Source organism: Rhinatrema bivittatum, chromosome 1 (assembly GCF_901001135.1).
Source record: "Rhinatrema bivittatum chromosome 1, aRhiBiv1.1, whole genome shotgun sequence".
Taxonomy (NCBI): domain Eukaryota; kingdom Metazoa; phylum Chordata; class Amphibia; order Gymnophiona; family Rhinatrematidae; genus Rhinatrema; species Rhinatrema bivittatum.
Window position 1 is genome coordinate 744,517,212 of NC_042615.1, and position 26,248 is coordinate 744,543,459.

A 26,248-nucleotide genomic window follows, 5' to 3' on the forward strand; every position below is an offset into this window, starting at 1 on the left:
CTGGATAAACCCACCGTTCCTCCCCCGCACCTCCACTAGACCAACCCGTTCCTCCCTACGTGGAACCCTAGTTTCGCCCTCCATAAAATCTACTAGACTTATCTCCACAACCAATAGAGCCCTCTCTCTCGCTGGCCCCACCAGGGGTAGGAAGGTTAATATAGGGGGTAGGGAATTGCGAAAGACCGTGGGCGTCGGTGCGTGCAGGTTGCACAAATGTGCATCCCCTTGCGCGCGCGCCGACCCCCAATTTTATAACATGCACACATTTTACTCATAAATTGGAAAGTTGGATGCACTTTCCACTGTGGGTAGAATAGCCTTAATTAAAATGGTTCTCTTTCCTAAATTGTTATATATACTTCAGTTGTTGCCTACTATTCTTAAGTTCCTGGAGAAGTCCATAAACTGCTATTAATCAAGTTGATTTAGGGAGTAGCCACTGCTATGCTACATTAGTAGCATGGGATCTATTTACTGTTTGAGTACTTACCAGGTACTTGTAATCTGGATTGGTCACTGTTGGAAACAGCATGCTGGGCTTGATGGACCCTCGGTCTGACCCAGTATGGCATGTTCTTAAGGTTGAGGACATTACCCTTATTAATTGGTTAAGTTCCAAATTTGTTTGGAAGGAGAAGAAAGCTATGTTGATTGATGTTGCCTGTCAAAGAGGGGGAGTTAACATTTTCCTCTTTTCCGGTTTTATAAAATAGCTTATCTTCTGCGACCCCTGGGAGATTGATTGTTGGATTCTCAGGAATATATGAATCTAACCATTGATGAACAAATAGTTTCTCTCTTGAGCTTGAAGTATATTCTCTATGATGAGGCTGCAGAACTTCGTCCAGAAGTTTTTTCACAAATGCTGATTGCGTCTATGCGAGAGATTTTCTTTGGAAATATTTTTCTTTGTCTTCTGCAGTTTCCCCTTTTTTGCTGATGGTGGGTAATCTAGTCTTTCCACCTGCACAAATTTATCCTATCTATACTTTGTTGGCGAAGGGGGGTTTTCTATCCTGAGGGATTTTATGATTACGGACTCTACTCCAATCTTTTGATTATTGTCTTAAAGTATTTTTGATAAAAGGGAATTTATCTGTCTGCATCTCCATCATCATGTTAATGCTTTGTTTCAACAGAAAAATTCCCCTGTCATTACTTCTTAATTCACCTCCTTTTTGCATATGTATGAGCAAGACATTATTTCTATCTCTTTCATTTACAAATTTTTGATTAATATGTAACTTGGCAATGTTATGTTAGCTCTGACAGAAGTGTGGAGTGAAGACCACAATCTCTCCTTTAGCATAAAATTCTTTTCTTCTTATCATTCTCGTGTACAGATTGCTAATAATGTGGATCTTTGTGAATTAAAATCTTGTATCTTTCAGAGAATACTTGTTATTCACTGAGAGCTAAACACATTGGATGCTTTACCATGGATGTTTGTTTAAAATTTGGGGAGAAAGGTACCTTTTTCCACTGTTTCTGCGATTGTCTTAAAGTACAGTTATTCTGGAAATCTATTGTAGGAATTGTGGCCGGGAAAGCAATGATATTTTCTCCAGAATTTTGTATCTTAAAGTATTAAAGTATATGCTTTTTCAAATTACAAGTACTTAAAAAGCTTAAACTCTTCCTGCTCTTCAATGATTTCCGCTTGGTTCTGCAATCAATCATACTCACCAAAGTTGATTACTGTAACTCGTTGTTGCTTGGGCTCCCAGCTGTCACCATTAAACCACTACAGATGTTACAGAACTCAGCCGCCAGGATTTTAACGAACTCAAAAAAGAGGGATCACATCACACCTATCCTTTACAACCTCCACTGGCTCCCGATCAAATATAGAATCCTCTACAAAGTGCTGATCATCATGCACAAAACTCTACACAACCTTGCTCTAATCGATCTCACCTTCCAGGTTCGCCCTAATAACTCCACTAGACCAATGAGAAGAGCTTACCTAGGCACTCTCTTCGCCCCTCAAGCTAAAACGTCTCTAAGGAACAGGGCCTTTTCTACTGCCGGTCCCTCTCAATGGAACATTCTCCCACCAGACCTCCGACAGGACCTCTGCCCAATCTCCTTCAAGAAAAAACTAAAAACATGGTTATTCAACCATGCGTTTCCAGAACCCGCATTTTAGCTAACGCATTCTCTCCTTTTTCGCATCATATCCCTGCTTATTCCTCTTCACAAGTTTGGTTTGGTTTGTTATTTTCTCTCTCATATTTCACTTTTAGCTTCTCTAACTCATGTTCCCTTGAAGAGACCTGCAGATACCCTTTTGGTCTTATTCTGCCTATCTTTCCCCTTTCCCTAGCCCTTTGCACTTCATCTCATTTACTCTACCCTAATCAGATCCAAGCCCAATTTAATTGGATCAATCACTTATTTTGACCTTTATCACTATGTAATTCAAATTGTTTTCCTTTACAACTATGTTACCCAGAGTTTTTCTTAAATGTTCATGGTTCTATGTATAGCCTACAGGCAAGTTTTCGTTCATTGTAAACCGGTTTGATTTGTATCTAATGCAAGAAGATCGGTATATAAAAACTAAAAAAAATAAATAAATAATAAATTTAAGCCCCAATATCTTACTATGTAAATTTCATAGACTATATCTTGCTAAAGTATTTTTAATTACAAAGAAATGTATACTTTTTAATTTGCAGAAAGACTCTGCTCCAACCTTCTTGGACTGGTCTGCAAGAGTAGTGGATTTTATTTACATGGCAAATTGCTCTGTCCTTATGAAATCCTCCAAATATTATGCAGTACTTTCTCAAATTTGGTTGCTGTATTTTGCAGCTGTTCCAGAGGAGTATCAAGAAATAAAGATACTACATAAGAAGTTACCATACTGGGTCAGACCGAGGGTTCATCAAGCCCAGCATCCTGTTTCCAAAAGTGGCCGATCCAGGTTACAAATACCCGGCAAAGACCCAAACATTAAATAGATCCCATGCGACTAATGCCAGTAATGGCAGTGCTATTCCCTAAGTTAACTTGATTAAAAGCAGTTTATGGACTTCTCCTTCAGAAACTTATCCAACAATTTTTTAAACCCAGCTACACTAACTACCCTAACCACATCCTCCGGCAACAAATTCCAGAGCTTAATTGTGTGTTGAGTGAAAAAGAATTTTCTCCAATTTGTTTTAAATGTGCTACTTGGTAACTTCATGGAGCGCCCCCTAGTCTTTCTGTTATCTGAAAGAGTAAATAACCAATTAACGTTTACCCATTCTAGCTCTCTCATGATTTTATAGACCTCTATCATATCCCCCCCCCCCCCCGAACAGCCCTAACCTCTTTAGCCTTTCCTCATTTTGGTTGCCTTTCTTTGTACCTTCTCTCTTACCATGTTTTCTTTCAGTTTTCATGAACATTTTTGATACTTTCCTTCTCTTTTCTTTTTCACATTTGTAATTTGATGACCCAAACTCCTTGCATATGAAGCTTTGTTCTAACTGAACTGGCTCTCATTTATCCTCGTTGTTTGTTGGTTATTGAAGGGTTTAAGGGGAAAACTTTCATTGAACTGTCTACATTTTTATGTCTTTTTATTTTTTTTTTGTGGTCAATGAATAGAAAGGTTAAACCTTAATAAATGATGCCGAGCATTCTGCTGCTCAAAGCCTGCATTATATTCGTTCCTGACCAAGAGATAATGAAAGTCTATTATTGTATAAACCTTATAAATGTAATGTCTTCAAGAAAGCCCAGAATACTTTGTCTACTGGGCATAGTTCCAATAGATATGGCAAGACAAGTGAAAGGCGAAATACCATATAGTGTCAAACATGGTTAGTGTCCTAGTTTCTTAACAGTGTGCCAATTTGACTGCAGTTTAGCAAGGAGAAGCACAACATAAACTGAATAAATAAATAAGGTACCAACACAACAAACTGGTGTAAGCTTTTTAAAGTTTAGCCTACAGCATCTGTGCCAGGAGAACAGCTGCTGCTGAGGCTGTCTATTTCCCGAGGTACTGAGCAGTATGTTTACAGAAATGAATGCAGCTGAAATTTGTTGTTTGGCAGAAGCATAAACCGAGTCCATTAGATTTGGAATGACTTTGGAAATCTCATTTCCAGTCGCACTCTTCTTTTTCTCTATTGCCAGCATGGCATTCTTTTCTCCCCTGACTTTCTGGAGTCTTTGGATGGGAACTTGTAGTGGGCTGCCAGCAAGGAGAAAAAAAAATACCCTTGAGAGCAAGATGGGACATAGTCTGAAATAATGCAAAGGAGCCAAATTTATTAAGAGTTAACTGTTTCCTAGCTGTTCAGTTTTTCACATAATCAGCATTCCATGATATCCTTGTTTTTATCCCAGCTTCTTTTTTATAGTTAGTTTTTGTAATTGAATCTGAACCCTTTCAAATATGGCAACAGTCTTATAGAAACTGAACCTACTCTGTCTTTCTCTTATTCTTCTTTCATCACCTGTAATACCTCAACAACCTCCCTGCCCATTCCTGTTACCTGTCTTCAGCTATGGGATGTCAAGCGTGTCAGCTAAGGCTTGCTGACTGACTCCATTGTTCACAGTTACAACTCTTCCACAATTTGAAGACTTTTCAAGACATTTTAATGACATGTTGATTTTCTGTGTATACTTTGATGTGCTGAATGCACCAGAAACCCTCGCAGAATAAAAAATCCAGTTAGAAAACACGGGAAAATTCAGCCAATTACTGGCAACTTGGAAAGTAAGTTTATCTTAAGGTTACTAGTAGTAGTTGAGAGTATCGACAACAGCAAAGCTCATTCTTCTGAGAACGATGGGACCTATCATTAGTTATCATTTCGTGCTGGTCTGCATGTACGGGTGTTATGACGATCCTCATCTCCACTTCTTTGTCTGTGTTTAAGTGACAAGGATCGAGAAATAGTGAACCAGACATTTGGCTATCCCAGATGGCATGGGTTGATTTTTTTGAGACCACACATACAGGAAAAATGAAAATTTGGAGTATCAGTCTAACCTTCTTACTTTCCAAGTTGCCAGTAATTTGCTGAATTTTCCGTGTTTTCTAATTGGATTTTTTATTCTACGAGGTTTTCTGATGCATTCAGCACATCAAAGTATACACGGAAAATCAACACGTCATTAAAATTTCTTGAAAAGTCTTCAAATTGTGGAAGTGTTGTAGCTGTGAACCCATCCATCATTTAAACATGTGTAACATGTCCCCTCATTCTCAATTTTTTTTAAAGATTTTTTATGCATATTAAAAAGGAACAATTCCTAGAACTGTGTGCACAAGTGTGGTGGGAATTTGAAGGACTTTTATAGAGCATAACAGACCACAGCTCCCTTACAATATCATTGACCACTTTTGAGTTTTTAGCAGTGTGTGTAGGGGCTCAGATAAACGGTTTGTATGGTTTAGGAAATGGGAAATAGTGGTGGGGTTTTGGGGTTTTTTTTATCATTTACAAAATTATGGCCCAGAGACCACACAGCTTCTTGTATTTTGAAGAAGCTGGCTGCATCCTGTAAACTTCTGTTAAAGTCTTTCAACAGGCTGAGGGTATGGTTAATTTGTTCCAAATGAAAACTTAATCTGTTTTCCCTTACTTTCCATGGTTGTGTGATTCATCGGTTTAATAATGTGCATTCTGGGGTTTTTTTTTCTTTCATCAGTGTCATTTTTTCCTGGTTTCAGCTAAGCAGTCTGCTGCAGAACTTTACCAGTTATTGCCTTTAGGCAGAACTGGAATAAACGTGAATCTTCTCAGACTGTCACTTGTTCATACTTGCCACTGCAACATTAGTAATACCTACTGGAAGTATTACCATAGTTTGTTTTTATTTAACTTTCTTCCAGCAAAATACTCTTCTCATAAGCAAAGTGGCAGATACAGTACCGTATAATTTAGAAATTCAGCAGTTTCTAGCTAAGAGGCTCACAGAATTGACCTGTAAATGTGTCTGTCTGTGCTACTTGGAACGTGTCTTAACACTAGCACTTTAACTAATAAACATAGCAAAAGTACATTATGATTTCTTTGAGAGAACAGAAAAATGTAAGTAAAAAAAGTCACATGGCGTGGCTGCAACAGTGATTCCGACTGTGGACTGGTTGTACAATGATACATGCAAGGTCCTGGATACAAATGCCTCGTGCCCACTTGTTCAGCCAGTACTTCTGTTTCTGTACCTGCTAAACAGGTAGCGTGACCATCTGGCTCCAGTTCATAAGGAACAAAAGAGTTAATCCTTGGGGTTTTGTTTTTTTTTTTCAATATTTGCTTTGAAGTTTTTCTTTTGAGAAAATAAGAGTAGTTTGGAATAGGAAGTCAAAAAATAGGACTGGCTTATGTCCTAAAGATAAATGGTCATCCTGCAAACACGTGTTCATGCTCCCAGACATGGTAACAGTATTAAAGCATGTCAGAGGTGTGAGTAACCAAAGTCTATTTATACTCCCTCTTGTAAAACCATTTCTTTACATCTTGTGATGTTTTATAAGGATAGTTTTCAAACAGCCTGCCTAGTTGCAAAGTACCAGTGACTCTTGCACTTAACTTTTAAAGGGAAACCACACATGTAGTTTCATAGTAATAATAGTAGATGGCCTAATAATTCACCAACTAGCCCAGCCAGTCTGCCCAGTTATATCTGTCTACCCTGTTAAGGATATATCTGAGTTGCCAATCATATAGCTTGATTGCTTGTAAGACATTGTTCCCTATCCAGGACAGTTTATCTGCCTCCTTAGTTCTTCACTATCTTAGGAGATGAACATACGAGATCCCCTGTTTAGTTCACTCCCAGTACCCCTCCCTTCCCATATGAAACCACAAAGTTGTTGACCTAACACCCAGCTTTCTAGATTCCCTGCATGACCTACCAGACAGACATATCTATGTAAGCCTTCCAGACAGACTCAGCTGCTAGTTTAATTCTAGGTCCCCCTGCCTAGGCTTTGACTGACCCAGTTACATGAGTGAGTTATCACAGCCTGCCAGACATACCCAGCTGCTAGTTTAATTCTATAATTGCAGCCTATGTTCACGTTCCATGAACCAGTTTCAATACCTTCCAATTTACTTTTTTTTTTTTCCTTAACTCCATCTTTTTCATGCCCAATTTTATTTCCCCATACTCTGGGATGATATCTGGCCAGACCATCTTTGCTCAAGGCATAAAACTTTTATCCAGGACTTTCCTAATTCTTACAATGCATGTAGCAAGGTGGTTTCCTCAAGGTGAAGCAGAATGAGTGAGAAATAGATGTGGTTCTTCCCTCTACACACTGAAGTTGATATCAATTGATCCCATCTCAGCTCACCTATTCCTATCCAGTGCAAGTGAACCTCTTTTAGTTCTAAGCCTAAATGCTCTAACCATCTCCTTGCTATAGCTCTTTTATTGGCCCAAAACACAGGCATGACCACAGATCCAACTAACATTTACTGGCTGGCCATGTCCTGCTTTCAGGTAGTACTTCTGTCCCCACCTACCCATTGCAGTGACTCAGCCAGTCTCTGGAGAGTAGTAGTCTGCTGTACCAACCCAGCTATCCCCAAGGCCTATGGTGTTCCTCTATCATGTTTCTGCTATCTAATCACATTTTTTGCAACTCTGGATCCTTTGTGTTTATCCCTTGCCTTCTTGAAGTTCGTTATTTTTGCCTTCACCGCCTGCTCCAAGAGGGCATGTCATGTAGCCACCATCCTTCCATGAAAAAATATTTCCTGATGTTCTTGAGCCTATCAACTTTGAGCTTTATATCATGACCCCCAAGTTCTACAATTTCATTTCCATTTCAAAAGGCTTATCTTGTGTTTTAACTCGCTTAGCACAACTGGTTTGGTTATAAGTGCAAAATAAATGTTTTAATTAAAATAAATAAATTAGATAATAAGTTTCAGATATTTGTCTGTCACTCAACCAGTTTCTAATCCAGTCACCACCTTGGGGATCCACCTCCAGGATGATCGGTTTTCCTTTGAAAATTGCCCACAGAATTTGCACTCGCTTTTTCTGTTGGCACATTTTTGTTAGAAAACTATATCCATACATTTTAAAGTTTAATCTATGTATATTGTTTCCCTCCAGAAATGCCTCCCCTCAATCCAGCTAAAAGTATGTGCACACTGGAACCTCACAAATGATGTTAGCCAGATGAATAGTTTTCAGACAGCCAATTTACTTGAGTGAGTGGCTTTGAAAATTTTCACTGGGAACAGAAGGTGTGGAAATCGGTTTCCCACACTGTCATTTCATTAGACTTAGTAAAAGAATTACCATCTTAACAAAGTACTGCAACGTTCTAATAGCTATTTTGGGCCTGGAGAAACTGGAATCTTGGCAGGTTGGGATACCTCAACAAAAAAGATATAGTACTACATGATCACCTACAGGCAGTCCCTCCTTGCATAGCTTCACTCAAACTAGGCCGAGAGTACATTGTACAAATCTACTTCTCTTTAGCACATCAAATGACACAAAATGTTCACTGATGTATTCTTTGCAGGTCATACTTCTGACTGATATGTAAAAGTGCCCCTCCAAGCCTACCCCAACCCCTACCCCAAGGTGAAAGTTTTCCCTATTACAGTGGTATAAATAGTAACGTGACCTATTGGTCTTTATTGAGTCTCTTTCTCTTTCTCTCTCTCTCATCTTTAATGTTCATATCTATATATACACACACATATAGTGTGACATTACTGCCCTTTATGTTAATATATTACAGATTGGGGACAATCAAATGGGTATAATCCCATAATCTAATGATTGCATCATACTATATATTGTTTTACAATTTCTCCTCTATTTCAGCGCATCATCTTTGAATATAGTAGCAAACATTAAAAGAAATAAGTAAAATCAACTACACCATTCACTATACAGCCATAACTCATTCATCCATATTATTACTTATACATTTTACAATAAAAACAATTCCCATTAGAGAATAATATGTACAATGGACACATTAGCATTACAATTAACATCTTAGATGAAAATTCCCATTGTATGCCAAAGATGTTACAAAATCAAAAAGGTGTAGACCTATAATGTAGTTTCTACTTTATAATGCCCCATAATTATCACAAAAGTTCCCTTACTCTTGTCACAAAGCAAACACCACTTTGAAAAATAGTGAATTTTCTTCCAATCCTAATTTCCTTTGATGCACCAAATCTTTGTTTTTTTGAAAAGAGCAAAGGGTCCGATCTCTTAAAACAGCACCTTTTTCAAACAACTCTCTAGAGGGCCAAACCTCTTGAAACAGCCCCAACAAAGGCCCTTGTTTCACCTTCTACTAGGACTTTGTCATAGGAAGTTGTACACAAACAGGTAGATTTTAAAAAGGCCACACATGCGCCCATAAATGTGCGTATCTTGCCAGGTGCTATTTTATAAATTGTATGCTAAAGGGTAGGTTTTTGAAAGCCTTGCGTGTGCAAAAATGGCCACATTCATGCATAAGTGGGGCTGTGCGGGAGCTACGCTACCCTGTTATAGAGTCCATCAAGCTAGGGCGAGAGAACATTGTAGAAATCTCATCTTTGTGAGACTTTTCTCACTCCAAATGATGTCAAATCTTCATTACTGTTGAACCTGAGAATGATCCCCTGAGGAAGAAAGCTTGTCTCTTGAATCCCGGACCAAGTAGGGTGTTTGAAGATGGTCAGTGAGCAAGAACAAGGGTGCTGTAAGGTGGTCAGTGAGTAATTATGAACATAAGGAATCAACAAAGAATCATCAAGAGTTTGTGTGATTAAGTTGTGGTAGTAAGCTAAGTAAAAATTCAGTACAGTAAGAACAATTTTTAAATGCATACAAAAATGTTTTTTATAAAGATGGGTAATATGGAACCGATGATTATATAACATGTGAGCACAGCAACGAACCGGTTGCTATATGAGAATTGCAATGGTTTGGCCCCGGATATGAAGGTACACACAGTATTAATATTTGAGCAGAATAAAAATAGAGTGGAATTGTAGTAGTGTATTGGGGTTTTTTGGGTTTTCCACATAGGACAGGGATTGAGTTAGGTAATTCTTGAAAGCGATTCACCTTGAGATCAGGTTTGGACAGACAAGTAATTAAATCTGCTTCCAACCCTGCCCCATTCCACCTCAGCCATTCACCTTCCTGAAGTTCATAATCCATAGTTGGGCGTTCTGCAACAAGACCACCCAGATCACCTCAAACTCTCCAGGGCCCAAAACTTCCCCCTGCTCTTTCCCTCTAACAGGATGTAAGATGCTTGCTGTTTTGACCATTGCTGTCAAAATATGGCTGGCTCGGCATTTTATGGTTTACTCCTCATATGGTCAGCTGTTGCTAAACCAGCATAATTTTGATAGTGTTGGCCAAGATAGCAGGAGGTAAGTGCCTCCCCTTCCAGGGGATCTTGGCAGCCATGTTGGGGCCCACACAGGCTTCTTGTTCTGTCATGAAGGTGGGAGATGAAGATCTGGGTAGCCTTATTGTATTGGGCAGGAGTAGGATGAGGGATGCTAAAGAGTCTAATTCACTGAAGCTGTGATGCAAGAACTGTACACTATCCTTTTTTTTTTTTTTACACTGCCCCTACTGTATCTCCCCCACCCCATTTTGTTAATTTTCTCTCCATGGTGTTATTGTGAGAGTTAATACACTTTTCTATATAGGATTTGAGCTTAGAAGCTGCTTATCCATCTCATTTAAATAATTAGCCTGTGTTTAATTTATTTTTGAGTCACATGGCAAGCGAAATTTCTGGTGCACTTCCAACTGAAAAAGTCACACTACACTCATGCCTGCACCTGGCCTTGTAGAAAGTTTATGCAGCATTCATGGGGTCAGAGATCAGAATGCAGCCATTGATTCTGCGTGGCCTGGAGATCTCTGTGGCGCCAAGCAGAGCACTGCAGAGTTTGTTGGAAGCTGCTTGTGCTCTACAGATCTAACTGCAGGTGCCTCAATTTTATGGCATCTGGGTTCTGTAAAAATATTTAGGTGCCCTACTCACCGAATATAGGTGCCTAGAATAGGAGCTTAAAGCATTTTTAGTATTGGGCTCGTGGAAATCATTTTCTTCCTACTAATATCGACATCCCTGTTGGTGAGAGAAAGCACTACTGGAATGGAAATGCTTCTTAGAGGGGTGATGCCAGCAATTACATTCAGACTCTGCAGAGCTTGCTGGTAGATTGAAAGTAATCTAGTCAGAAACTTCTGAGCCTTATTTGAAGCAAAGGGAAAGTTCTACTTCTCTACTTGTGAGAGGAAAATAATATATGTTGAAAGCGTTGCAATTCTGATGAAGTTTTAGAAGTGCATTATTGTTTGGACTCTTGTTATGAACTCTTGTACATAAAAGCAGCCAAGTTTGCAGTTTTTGCAAAGCAAAACAATGAGGACATAATTGTTCCCCTTGGACTGTGTCACTTAACCTCCCCCCCCCCCCCCCCCCAGGTCCAGTTCATCAACTATATGACCAGCTCACATCAAACGCACACAGCCATTATAACAACTACTGGGGAACAAGGCTACATAAGTAAAATACCATACATGAGAGGCTCAGTCCTGTAATTCAGGCCACAGCTCTTTTCCCTGCAGTGCAGGAAATCCCCACACAAGTGGCACACTCACACCCAGAGAAGGAGGGAAGATGATTGTCACTGCTATGGCCACCCCTGCTAGCAAACCAGTGATGCCAGGGGTACATTTTGAAGGAAAGCTCTCTAGCCCTTGGACCTGTGCAAGTCTTTTGATTCACCCGAGTGTGACAGAAACCACTAAGATTAGAAAAAGACAAATGAGAAAGATACCTTTGTATATAAACATAATTTTTAAAATATACAAAACACCTTGCTATCAAAAATAATATGTGGTGTGCATATCACTTTGCTCTGGGTGAAGCAGCAAACAGTATCAATGAAAGCCCTCTGCTCTCTCTTTTGGCCATTAGATGTCAGCAGCAATACTGGCATTGTGCTCAGGTTTAGCATCCCTTCTATGGGCCTGCTGTAATAAAGTGTGCTCGAGCAGCATTTTTGTGTGCAAAACTTTATTCCAGATGAAGCAATGAGTTTAGTGCTCAAAAATTGTGTGCACAAATTAGCACACCTCCATGCAAACCCCATGCAAATAATGAAGGCATTAGCTATTACTGCTCAATGCAGGGAGGTGAAAGTTTAACCCAGGTTTTTTTTTTATTGTGGAAATTTAATGACCGGGTCACAGATGGAGTAAAGTTAATTCACATTTTTGGGGCTACTGTTGACCTATTGTACTGCACCCCAGTATGGACCTGGACCTGGAGTTCCTACTACAAGGATCCTGGCTTCAGGTCTCTTAGGTCTAGGTGGACTGTGGGAACCTCACGTCTGGGACCATGCTAGCGCAGCACCATAGAGGAACAATTGTCCCAGAAATGTGTGTTAACTTTACTTCAGCTGTGACTAAGGAGTTACATTTTCAGACCATGGTCCTGTGGCATATGGACTCTTAACTTGGGGTCCTGCGGCACATAGCCGGTCTGCCCTAGAACTCCCAGTATGTGCAACTGTCCATCGTTATGCAAGCTTTCTGGGGAAGACAAAAGCTTATTTGCAGAAGATATACAGTTGTACATGAGACAGTTCTGCTGCAGAAAGTGTCTTCCCCATACGTAGTTGCACATACAACAATTCTGCATCAGTGTGCCGCTCAGTGATGACAATTGTGTTAAATTCTACATGTCCCAAAGAGAAGCACTTTTAAACTTCATGCCTATCAAGGGCACCTTTTCTATTGTTTTATGCTAAAAATCATGTTTTTTGTGCATAAAACATGATTTACGCATATGAACTATGTTTTCTTTGCATAAATCATGCTTGATGAGCATAAAACATGATTTATGCTCAAAACATGATTGGTGCACACAGAACAATTTTTGCACACAGCTCCTATGCAAGAGGCTGAGAGCTTAGTTTATCTCAGGTTTGTATGCGCATTTTTGTTAGTGCATTTTTTAATGCTGCAATAATTTGTATGCATCAGGCATAAATTATTTTCTTCCATGTAGAAGTAAAGAAAATGTATGCAAAATTCTGCATATATTTTTTACTCACATTTTATTACATCAGGCCATAGTTTCTGCTCTTATTTTGAATTCCCTTCCCTAGCAATGCTGGTGGAAATCTGGTTGAGCCTGAGCCAATCAGCTTACAACATAATATTGTTGCAAGTACAACAGGAGAGAAGAAGCAGCTGCCAGACAATTTAATTGATTCCCTGGCCTGGAGCCAGTTGGTATGTATGTTTTAGGGCAGCTTGTTTATTTTGTGTTGAAATGCTAATTATGCAGTCATTTTTGCAGAATTGTGAGAGACTGGGGACCATGGTTATAACCATACCTAGGAACGTTTTAATTTCCAGTCTCCTGGAGTTTGCTATGGATTAGCTTGGGGGGGGGGAGGATGACCGGCCTGCAAGGCAGAAGTCATATGTGCTCAAACTTTGTCAAATATGCACACACACACACACTCAGATGTCCACGCTCTCACACACCACACATACATGGGCATTCTCACACGTCTTTCTCCCCAATACACACTCTCACATACATGCTCAGTCACGCACGTCCCCTCTTCTACATGCATGCTCACTCACATGCCCACACACACTCACTTCCGTCTCTCCAACACCAATGCTAAATCAAACAGCTCCCTCTCCCCTCACACACTTTCTCTCTCTTCTTCACACATGTGTTCACTCATTCTCTCTCTTCACCCTGAACCCACCAGCGATAGCAGCCTTCTCCTCCAGACCTGTGGGGTTGGCTGATCTCCTCTTCCTCCTCCTTCCTTCTGCTGCATGGGTCCCAAGCTGCTGATTCTTCCGGCATGGGCTCAGTGCCTCTTCTTCCCACCATGCAGTCCAGGTGATGTTTTCTTCCATGGTCTGCTTTTGCAGCAGCACCCATTTTCTGATGTTGGCCAAATCCAGAGACTTCCCAGATAGAGTTATAGCTAAGGTTATGTAGTGAATGCTGAAAATGGGACAAAGCAAGACCCATTTTCTAACCACTGTCAGTGCTCTCACCATTCATCTACACTGTCACATCCTACAGCAGAACTAGAAGGCCTTGTTCTTCAATATATTAAATTGCTAGACTGGGGATTTTACTTCCTGATGTAACAACATTTTTCCCAATAAAATATGTCTAAAGAGAAGGCATCAAAATACTATGACAGCCGTTACCGCCAATAGTCATTTAATCCTATTCATAAAGATTAATGTTGAACAGTGGCCATCATATTAGGCACTACCAGCTATATAGCCATCATTCCTTATAAATAATTATAGGTCAAAGTCTATAATCATTTCTTCAAATTGTTATTTTTTTTATTTGTACAAATAAGTTTTGATATTATCTGGCTTTGAGACATTGCTTTCCAAAATAGCCACGCAGCACGACTTGCTTAAAATTGTATTTCCTGACACGGGTCCGTGTTTTGAATAAAAGATCTGTATTGGGGGTCTCATATACTTTTCTCATATAGTCTTGTTGAAGGTGAAACTCCATCTTGCATGCTAGAATAAAGGAATTTATTTATTTATTTATTTATTTGTATGCCGCTATTCATGGTTACATCATATCAATTTATAACATTAAAATTAATAAAATACATTAGAAACATGAAAATAAATTAAAACTGCATTAAAACTAAAAATAGATCAAGCTATCCTAAAAATCATAAAATCATATGCCATTGATTAAAAATTACTTTCTGAGAGAGACAATAGCACTTAACTCATAAATCTTAAATTGCTTGAACATATTGAATATGTTAAAATTCAGCACAAGCTAACTCAAGTTAGGACATAACTTGCCTGGAAGAAAACCCACCATAGAAAAGTTAGTGTTTTCACTCACTTTGGTGCCAAAATCATACCAGAAATTATACCTAGTTATGGTGCATGTATGTTAAACCACCTCAGTAAAAAAACAAAAAGTTTAAATTTTAAATAATAGATTACCTTTCACATTCTAGATTTTATCTAGATTTACTTATAGTGTTACTTTTATTGTCTGATTCAATTTTAGGCGTTTTCTTTGTTTTAGTTTTGTCTTTTATTCTTTTCTATATTTATTGTATTATTTGCTTTTTATTTTATGCTTACAAATTATGTAAACAGTTGTGATGTTTCGTGAATGACGGTATATAAAATTATTAAATAAATAAACTTCAAGATTTAAGCCCATGAGGTGCAATTGTTTTAAAATAAAATATCCAAAATTGTTCTTGACTGTTTAAATAGGCTTGCTGATCACTTTCTCTAGGTAAAACTTTCTCTAGGATTTGCTCTAAAACACCCCATCTCAAATCGCTAATCACATGTTCTTTATCAAGGCAATGTGATACCTTGGGGATCTGAATTGTCTTTATTTTCAGACAATTCTGTGCTCTGCCAAATGAGTTTTAACTTTTCTCTTCATGCCTTTTGGCACTGACAAATAATGAAATAAATTGCGAAGGCTGTCTAGCAATCAGTGGATCTGTGCAGAAAGAGGATCTTACCATCTGTGTCCACTACAATTTGGGCACAAAAAGAATAATTTCCACAGAAAACATGGCCTATCAGAGGTGTTATTTGAACAGGAGCAGAAGGAGGTAAAGAAGACTGGATCACATTGTCTTTAATTTTTCTTCCTCAGGTATAAGCAATAGTCAGTGGTGGTGAAACTATGGACTGTAATTTTAGTATGTGCCAATGTTTAAAAATAATGGATTCTATGGTTGTCGCCAGTTGTGTGTAACATAAAACACGTACCAGGCCAGACTCTAAAGTTTCCTTATGATTTAACCATAATCATGGTCTACCAGCATTCAAAGCCCTTTTTATGTCTTTTTGCTGACTGAAAAGGGATACCCTCTAGTTAACAGGTGAGTGCTTAAGTCTTGTACTTGGACTACAAAATCACTTTTGTTAGAAGAACATAAGCGACATATCCTGAGAAACTGGTTCATTGGAAGATTTGATCTTCACCTGTACAGATGGAAACCAGAGTAGCTGAATAAATTATTCTTCTCAGTTGATTTTAGATATAAAGAGGTATCAAACTTACAGTGATCTTTCAAAATCAGTATATCCAAAAAAGGAATGCTCTGAAAATCAAATTCCATAGAAGAATGCAAATGAGAATCTAAGGAATTAAATTATTATATAAATTGTTATAAATGGTCCAATGTGGATGTCCATAGGAAAAAGACGTTGTCAGTGTACCTGGACTATAATTGTTTATGCTGAAAAAAACAGGTTGAATATAGAAAATGCTATTCGACCTGAGCAAAGTATAAATTGGCAATACTAGGATTTGTACCAAGGTGTTGTAAGTTAGCCGCTGAGGTTTCTGAAGTTTCTCCAACATATGTTCTACTATTTTAAAGGACCATAATCACTTCCTGAGATTTAATTTATTTTTGCACTCTTTATCATAAAATGTTTTTTTTAAAAAAAGTACTTGGACTGGGACCTGTGAGGATAAGTATGAGTACACAGTAAATGATTTCATCCCCCTTTCTATATGATGGTCTGTTTTTATAGACATCTTTTGACGTTTATTGTCTGAGCTGCCCCTTTTGGCTTTTATTTTGGACTTTTTGCTTGTTATCATTTGCCTATGGAAAAAAAAACAAGATTAGAATGTATAATCAAAGGAAATATTTTAAGATTATTTAGGTAAAATTTAGATATTTCCAAAGCTTTGTTATTAAACATTGTAAGGGTGGAGTGCTGGATGTGAACTAATTGGGAGATCTTGTATGCCTGTCTGCCCAAGGTGGAAGACTACAAAGGGCGAAGAAGGCAACATTTTTCCTGGGTAAGGAATGATGCAAGCATTTAAGCTCTGTGGTCAGCAGCTGGGATATATCCTTAGCAATGCGAGCAGGCATAACTGAATAGGGTAGATGAACTGGTTAGTCATTTTCTACTATTTTACTATGTTATAATGCCCGTATAGTCAGTTACAGAATTAAGTGCTTACCCTGCTTACCCTGCTGTATACCATTGGCTATAAAGTTTAATGTTGTAGTTATAATGCTAGTAGCAATGAGGTAACAAGTCATTAATATATTTAGTGAAATGCATTACAGGAATACATTTTCAAAAGCTTTGTTGGACCTTATATGTGTAAACATAAACTTACATGCATAAATCTGGAATTTTAGCCACTTAAAACTAACTTCAAAATGTTACATACATTTAGCGGTGTAAAAAAGGAGATGTTTCGGGGTACATTATGAATTTAGGTACGTAACTTAAATTTTCAAAAGTTGTGCATGAAAACAGCATGCTGGTCCTGTGCATAACTTCTCTGAGGACAAGCAGGATGGTTCACATATGGGTGACATCATCAGATGTAGCCTGGCCTGGAACTTTGATCTAAAAAATTCTAGAAATTTCCACATGCTCTACTGAGCATGTGCAGCTGTAGTTATCACCCTGCCCTCTAGACAGAGTGTCTCTTTTTCCGCGGAGCTGTGGGATCAAGGTAGCAGTGTGGTCACGGTATTCAAATTTGCTCTCTCCTTATAGTTTGCTCTCTCCTCATAGTTTTTGTTGTGATGTTTTCCTGGAGCTGCAGCTGCTGTTCTAACAGAACCTTCTGTTTCTTTTACCTTATGGTATTTTTAGATTTTCTTTCTTTTAAACTCTGCCAGCCGCATGGCAGGCCTTAATCACTTGTGTAGTCTGGCAGCGTTTAATTCTTTGTTTTAATAAATACTGCACCTGCAATTTAGTTTCTCTGTCCTCTCCTTGTTCTGCTTGTTTTTGTGCCTTTGTCAGGTGTTGGTGGGACTGACAGAATGCAGTCCATGTGTGATCCGTTTAGGCCACTGAGCCTGGATTCACTTGAGTTCTTCCCGGGCAGGAGTCCTGTGCCATTTCACCAATTGATCGGCATCAGTGGAGGTGTGAGTTAGGGGATGAGGGACCCCGCAACAGAGGTGCTACACTTTTGTTGCAGTGGCTGTCTGGGGGCAGGGAGGTCCTGGTCCATGCAAACTTTGTTCCACTTTCTGGACTGTGTGGTTACTTGGGGGAAGTATATGTAATTATGGTCTTAGGTATTGATATCTAGGCCAGATTGATAGGCAGTCTGTTCTGAAATCAGACTGACCAGGCTGGTGAGGAAATACTGTTTTACAGGGGTATGCACTTGCGGCATCCCTGTTTTCTGTCTCTTGGTAGAGAGTTTCTGGATTTCTTCCTTGGAAGGTTCGCTCTCAGTTTCGGCTGTTCCTATCAGGCTGAGAGGTTTTCCTCAGGAGGCAGCTCCCTTCTGGAATCAGCAGTGAGTTGTTTGGCTGGGGTTGAGATATACAGCCCAGTGGCTTTTTCTTATTCCTGCAGCCCCAGGTCTGCCTCCTTGTGTTCTTCACTCCTTCCGACTTCCAGTCGGAATGTCGGGGAAGAGAGAGGCTAAGGCATTCATTGTATATTTTAGCGTATAATTTCAGAGAACGGTACAGTTCTCGCCAGTACTGCCTTTAGATTTTCATACTTCACTGGGTTGACAAAATGGCTTCCCGCTCACCTGAGCTATCCTGTGGACATGATGGATAGCCCTACCCTCGACAGGGTGGAGCCATAGGCAAGCTTCAATCCTAGCTTACCTCTCTGCTCGGGGGTTTGTGCTAGCGATCCCTTTTCAGGGATTACCTTTTATTCCCCGGCACTCTTGAATCGTCCCATCTGACCTGGTAGGTCAGATCTGCTGTCTGGTACTTTGTCAGATAGGGTCTGCCACAGACCCTGATGTTTTTGCTGCTTATTCTTCTAAGCATTGCTTTGTTTTTCTGCCCATTGTGCCTATCAGCCAATCATTGGGCATACTTCTGGAAATGCATTCTGGACCGTAGTTTCTGGAGGGCTCTCTGACCCCCTTGCCTTAGATGCTTCTACTACGCATCGAGGTCTCGGTCTGTTCTATGGTTTTCTTTTATGTATGAGGCCCCTGTGTGCCTCAGAAAAGATTGCAGAGTGTAATGTGCAGAGAGTTTATTGTGGTTATTGTGATTTCCCCCTATGGGAAGTACTAGAGTTGCTTACCTGTAACAGGTGTTCTCTGAGGACAGTAGGATGTTAGGCCTCATGAAACCTACCCACTGCCCCTGGGAGTTGGTTTCTCCATGTATTAGCTATATCATGGATTGAAGGACTCTGCCTAAGTGGCAGGATGATAACTACAGCTATACATGCTCAGTAGAGCACGTTCAAAGTTCTAGAATGTCCGAGATCAAAGTTCCTGCCTGAGTTCCATCTGATGATATCACCCATGTGTGAGGACTGACATCCTGCTGTCCTCGGTGAACATCTGTTACAGGTAAGCAACATGCAAGTATTTTCATGCCCGGTTTTGCAAAGAATAAAGCTATGAATGTATAATTAGCTTCATAACCTGATATTCAAACTCAGTTTATGCAGGCACCTTTTATTTAAAAATCAGGTTGTTTAATGCATGCTTAAAATTAAAAGTGAAACTTTGCATTTGTTTGCTGCTGAAAATGTTTCTCATATTGACTTCCCTATGTGCTTCATTGATTGGTACATTCATCCAATAGTGACATACAAAGTACAATTTGAAAAAACCGCTGTCTTCCGGCAACCCAACAGGCTCAGCAGTGGAGGCTCTCCTTTAACACAAAGTTAGACAACAGTTTGGTTCTCTCCTTTCTTTTAGATTGTAGAGAAGTTTGTTGTCCTGTCTTGTCAATGGGCTCCTTCTACAACTAGGCTGAAAAGGTTCAGGAGCAGCCAGAGGACTTGCAAGACTTTCTTAAGAACAGTTAGTCCCTATTCCTTAATTGTATCTAGTTGACCATCATCCTTCTCATGCATATAATTTCTGTCTTCTGGAGGAGTTTGCATATTTCCCAACTCCTCTTTTAAGTAGCTGACTTAGTTCAGCTGTTAGATACTGCTTGTAGTTAAGCCTCAACTGTGGGAAGAAAGCAAAATGAGCTACAAGGCCTTGTTTTGTTTCTCTTCCTATCTCACCTAAGTACATGGGGTGTTACAGTAACAAAACTTCTGAACACTTTGTGTGCTGTTGTGCTCTTTCATTTTCCTGGTGTGGGCTGTGTCCACCCTGTCACAACCACATACTGTATAAGAAACATTCTTTCAAGTATTTCTCTAAGAGAGATGGCTGAATAGTTTGCATTGGCCAGCAAAACAGCAGCTGTTAAACAGTTACAGAATACAGCTTGTATGTGACAGCCTGAGAGGATATGCTTGTATTTGTGCTTGTATTTGTGCCAAATACCCACCCTTTGGTGTGAAAGTATAGCAGCCAAAATAATTTACTTTCAGGATTGTACTTTTTGCTATTGTGAAATCTTTTTCAGGCATGTTCTTTATTTGGATAAGGTATAATCAATTATTTACACAGCACTGATCCATGGGTCTCCTCCTGCTCTGGTTCTCTAATCCTTGCACTAGGGTTCAATAGAAGAGCAGCTTCTTCAAGATCAGGCTGCCCTGTTAGATCATGGCAGGAGGCTGGATACAGTGCGGATGGGCACAAGAAACTGCATTATGTTTGCTTTGTTGTCATTTAGCTTGTCTGTCCCCTGACATTGTACTGTGTACAATTCTGGTCGCCGCATCTCAAAAAAGATATAATTGCGATGGAGAAGGTACAGAGAAGGGCAACCAAAATGATAAAGGGGATGGAACAGCTCCCCTATGAGGAAAGACTAAAGAGGTTAGGACTGTTCAGCTTGGAAATGAGACGGTTGAGAGGGGATATAATAGAGGTGTTTAAAATTATGAGAGGTCTAGAACGGGTAGATGTGAATCGGTTATTTACTCCTTCGGATAATAGAAGGACTAGGGGGCACTCCATGAAGTTAGCATGTGGCACATTTAAAACTAATCGGAGAAAGTTTTTCTTCATTCAACGCACAATTAAACTCTGGAATTTGTTGCCAGAGGATGTGGTTAGTTCTGTTAGTATAGCTGGGTTTAAAAAAGGATTGGATAAGTAATTGGAGAAGTCCATTACCTGCTATTACGTTCAGAAAAAAACTTAAGACGTGGCTATTCCACCAAGCCTTCGATGATCCTCCAGACAACCCTTAGTCTTCTTTTTCCTCACTTGGACATAGAAGATTAAAGTCCTACATCCATTCAAACGAAGAACTCTGGCACTTACTGAATAAAGCATCTTTTGCATTAATCCAAATTCCTTTTGGACTATGCTTCTTTAATTATTTTTTGGCCTTTAACTTCCTTCCAGCTCTTAAGCTTCCCAAGTTTTTTACTCCTTGTTAAATGTAACTTTATCTTATTCTCTTTTCTTGTTAATTACTTTTATTTATTGCATCTGTTATACCCTTGTTTTATGTAAACCGATCCGATATGGTTTATTTACTATGAAGGTCGGTATAAAAAAGTGTTAAATAAATAAATAAATATTAATTAAGTTGACTTAGAAATTAGCCACTGCTGATACTAGCAACGGTAACATGGGACAGACTTAGTTTTTGGGTACTTGCCAGGTTCTTATGGCCTGGATTAGCCACTGTTGGAAACAGGACGCTGGGCTTGATGGACCCTTCGTCTGACCCAGTATGGCATGTTCTTATGTTCTTATATTCTTATGACAGTGGCTGCATCGGGAAAGACAGAAAATGATCCCCAAAGCGACACGGGCCATGTTTTGCAGTGGCTGCATCAGGAGCGACCGAAAATGAGACTAGAATGATCTCCTGATGCAGCCACTGTGAAACACAACCTGTTTCGGGGGACCGACAGTACTGCTTCTTTAATTGGAAAAACAAGCTTTACAGATAAGATTGCCTGAAGACATATCTTGCCTGTAGATGAACTCTAGTGCTTGGACACCCCTTTCTTTGAGTGGTTTTACCCCTTTGGCATATGAATACCAGCAATAAGGACACATGATTTACAATATGTGGCATTCTAGGAGTTAAACTTGCAAGTAAATCTTAAAAGTATTTTATCTTTTCATTGCAGATACTGGGAAGCAATTCACAAATGGGATGAAGCACTTCATCTAACACCAGAGGATGCTACCTTGTATGAGATGAAATCCCAGGTAAGGGGCAGATGATCACTCTATGAGCCTGTGGAGACATTTCAATGCCCTATAATTCAGGTAGGAGAGGAAAGCCCAAAGCATAAAGCCAAGCTAATTCTGGGGATGCAGTGCAGGAAGGCATCACAGCTTCCCAGGAAAGTACTGAATCATGGAGCTCCACCCTATTGGCCCCTAAATAAGACTGCATGTTCAGGAAATGTTGGAAGAGGGAGAAAACTGCTATAGCAGAGCGATCAGCTGTAGCAGCTCCATATAGAGATTGTGAGCCATACAGGAAAATATTTATTTTCCTAGCTTAAAGTTTTTGCTTCAGGCTGGCTGGTTTGACACTGGGTTTATTTCTTGCAACAGTGGCAAGGAACCTGAACTGTTCCACTCAAATCTTTACTGTGTCCAGGAGCTAGAATTGTTTCTGCTTAAAACCCTTTCTGTGTTCAGGAGGCAAACTGCATCTTTCTGAATGAGAGCTGTTGTGGTTAGGACCTGGAGAAAACCATTTGCTATGCATCTAAATCAATGAATCCCACCAGAAAGTCTGACGCAAACATGGAACCTTCACAGGTACCTATACAATAAAGCTCACACAAACCAATTTTAGCATGGGCTCGTAAAAATAAATTAATGGGCACATTAAAAATTCACTTAGTAATGATGCAAAAAGATTAAGCATGTTCATGGTAAAAAAAATATAAGAAATACCATGCTCACACTATTCTCATACAGGGAAACCTGAAAATGCATTGGTTCCTTACTGAAGAAACCCTAAATAGTGTGAACATGCTAAACTAAATATATTCAGTTCTCTTTTTCTCTTAATGCCTCCCTTGTTTGGCCGCTCAAGGCTTCCTCAGGAGATATAACCTTCTCTTCTCTTTATTTTAGTTTAAGAGAAGAGAAGGTTATATCCCCTGAGGAAGCCTTGAGGGGCGAAACAAGGGTCCTTGTTGGGATTATAGATGATATATGATTGAAAATACATGTGATATAAATGTGGTAAAGGGTTATTACTTGGGTTAATCCTTAGATGGACAGGTAGTATGAATGTGAAGTACGAGTGATGAGTATGGTGGAATATTTTCGGGGGATTATTAATGAATATTGGCATTTTTAAATTATTATTTATTTATTTAATTAATTTATATTTATATTCCGCTTTTCACACTTCTTTCATTAGGATGTTTATCTAATATGCAATATTATCTATGCAACATGTGTCCTTAACGAGGTGTTTTAAAACATTGTAAAAAGTATTACATATGTGAATGGTTTTGAATAAAAAATGATATATGTGAATAAAACATTAGAATGTTTAATACAGTGGGACTATTGAACAATTATAGTTCCCTTATTTGGAATATGATGTATTATTAAGTATAGGGGATAGAGAAGACTCTCTGTTGTGATCACCCTTTAGTGTAGACACCCCAATGGCTATACCAAGCAGATTGCTACTGCCTTAAAGCTCACAGACATGAGTTCTGCACTCAAACAAAAACAATTGGTCAGCTGAAAAATACTATGAAACTACTCTTCAACCTCAAGCCTCTAAATGCTTTCAGTGATCTTTAGATACAGTGACAGTAACAGAGTGACAGCAAAGACCTTTATTGTCTAGTAACCTTGGAAATATATTTGCCTTGTTTACACAAGGCAATTTGGTTTTTGAAGTGCTGAACTGTGTCTTGTCTGTGACTTGCATTTCTCCTTTTTTCTCTCCCTCTCCTCCATTAACTCTAGCAGCCGCCACTTTACCCACATGGCTGTGGTCCCAACCTTCTGGCCCTTTACTGTATCTTAGACAAATTAAGTATTCACTTTGTAAACATGGAAAACACGGAAACTGTCGTTGGTATAATAAGGCCACAGCTTTTATTTAACACATCAAGAAAAACTTCCCTGGGTACCCGAGGTGTATGATGTCTCCACTGCTGCCCGCCGTAGAGACCAAGCAAGGCAGCCTTACTCCATGGACCACCTGCCTTGTCCTCCAGCAAGGGGGCCCCGACCATTGGCGCATCCCGTGCCCCCACCTTTTGTGCCGCCCAAGGCTAGCACGCCGTCCTGTGATGTCACCGGCACCACTTGCAATATGCCCAACTGGCCCGGGTAACCGCCCTCTCCCTCTCAGTTGCGACAGTAACCCCCAGCATAAATAGCATTTTAATTGTACTAGCTAACATAAGTATACTATCTGCTGAATATGTTCCCTGTTATGATAACGTTCAAGTCATAATATTGCCTGCTTAACATAATACACAGTGTTATTCTTTTCTTTGAGCATTTGCTCTCTAAAAACATTCTCAACTTTTCACAAACGTATTTCTGGGGTGGATGGGTGGGTGGGATTTTTTCGGTGCACGCTGGGCAGAAAAGGAGTTTTTGGCCTCCGCCGCAGCCCTTTAAAGGGCCAATGACGACATCTGTCCGCGCCACTGATTAGTTTTAAATGTGCCACTTGCTAACTTCATGGAGTGCCCGCTAGTCTTTCTATTATCTGAAAGAGTAACTGATTCACATCTACCTGTTCTAGACCTCTCATGATTTTAAACACTTCTTTCATATCCCCCCCTCAGCTGTCTCTTCTCCAAGCTGAAAAGTCCTAACCTCTTTAGTCTTTCCTCATAGGGGAGCTATTCCATTCCCCTTATCATTTTGGTCGCCCTTCTCTGTACCTTCTCCATCGCAACTATATCTTTTTTGAGCTGCGGCGACCAGAATTGTACACAGTATTCAAGGTGCGGTCTCACCATGGAGCGATACTTCTCCAATTCGCTTCCGAACAAGAGAGATCCTTTAAAATTCCTTCATTCGGAAGAAGAAAAAGATAAAGGTCCACCATCCCACCTGCTTTCTGCAAAGCAGCGCGAGTGAGCGACTGAGTGGCACATCAGAGCGGGTGATAGGTATGTGAGGACAGTCCACAGGGCAAGTAGGCCTAGAAATGTATTCTAGCAACTAACCCTTGGTTTGAATTGGGTGTGTCAAGCAAAGTATGTGTCCCTCTAGATCGTTAATAATTTACATGATACATAAATATAAGCATTCCTCGGGTAGCAAATGGCAGCATTAAGGCTGAAGTTACAATGAGTCAGTCAGCTCTGTCGTTGAACGCCAAGGGTAACTGCATTATCATGACAGTCTTAAGCTTTAGTTTACATTACATGAGTATAGAAGGACAGTATAAATAAAAACTAAACAACTGGCAGAAGGAAGAAATCATTCTTAAAGGGTACAGAGAGAATAAGAAGAGGCAGTCCGTTGTAGTGGACAACAAAGAAAAAAAAAGGAAAACATAGAATAGCAGTATAGGAAAAGTGTTGAAATCATATATAATATTGTCTAAGTCAAGAAACCACATATTAGTGTTAGTCAGCATAAGGATAAAAAGAACAATGAGAAGATATTATGAAAGAAGGTATAGGAAATATGGTTGCATATCCCTGTGACAGTGAGCATCATTTATAATGGATGAATCTCTGCAAGGAGGACAGTCTCGTAATAAGCACCAGGGACAGAAATAGAAAGGTGTTGAAGAATATAAGTGGCAAGCAGTGGGACAGGGTGATTGATTAGTGTGATCAAACCAGCTTTCATAGATAAAGGTAAAGAAGAACATATCAAATAATCATGTAGCTGACTCAGCAAGTAAATGCATGTATGTGTTAGAAGTTATAGAATAGAAAATGCTACAAAACACTTGGAATATAGAGACTAATAAAAACTGCATTAATTCAGACTGTGGTGTTAACTTGTAAATCTGAATAGTAGCATCTGCAGATAGGTACATAACTAGATATTAACTAGGAATATCATAAAACTTTTATGACAATCAGTTATCACATGTCAAAGGTACATTGCCTCAGAAAACAAAGGAACCCATATTCTAGGTAAGGCCACTCCCATAGAACAAGAAAAAACAAAGAAAAGATCAAGTATAAATTGTAAGCATTTCAGTCCATATAATGCAGGGTGCAAGATGACTTCTGTGGCAAAGGATGATTTCTGAAATCAATGACACATGGCATATACAGTTCTCTCATTATGGTGCATTTTTTTACATCGGAGCATAGCCTCTTAACTCATTATTAAGTTAGATGCATATGTTACGGATTAAAGAGCAAAACTAATTCAAATTAATCACAAGAAAATTCCATC

At 39.4% G+C, this 26,248-nt stretch overlaps 1 protein-coding gene across 1 annotated transcript in view; it reads left to right on the plus strand.

Moving 5' to 3' along the window:
• Positions 1 to 26,248, plus strand: part of TTC33 (tetratricopeptide repeat domain 33) — a 286,624-nt gene that overhangs the window by 214,002 nt on the left and 46,374 nt on the right. Inside the window, exon 3 of the mRNA XM_029578188.1 lies at positions 22,009 to 22,090. Within this exon, the coding sequence (XP_029434048.1) occupies positions 22,009 to 22,090 (82 nt within the window). The remainder of the gene's footprint in view (positions 1 to 22,008; positions 22,091 to 26,248) is intronic.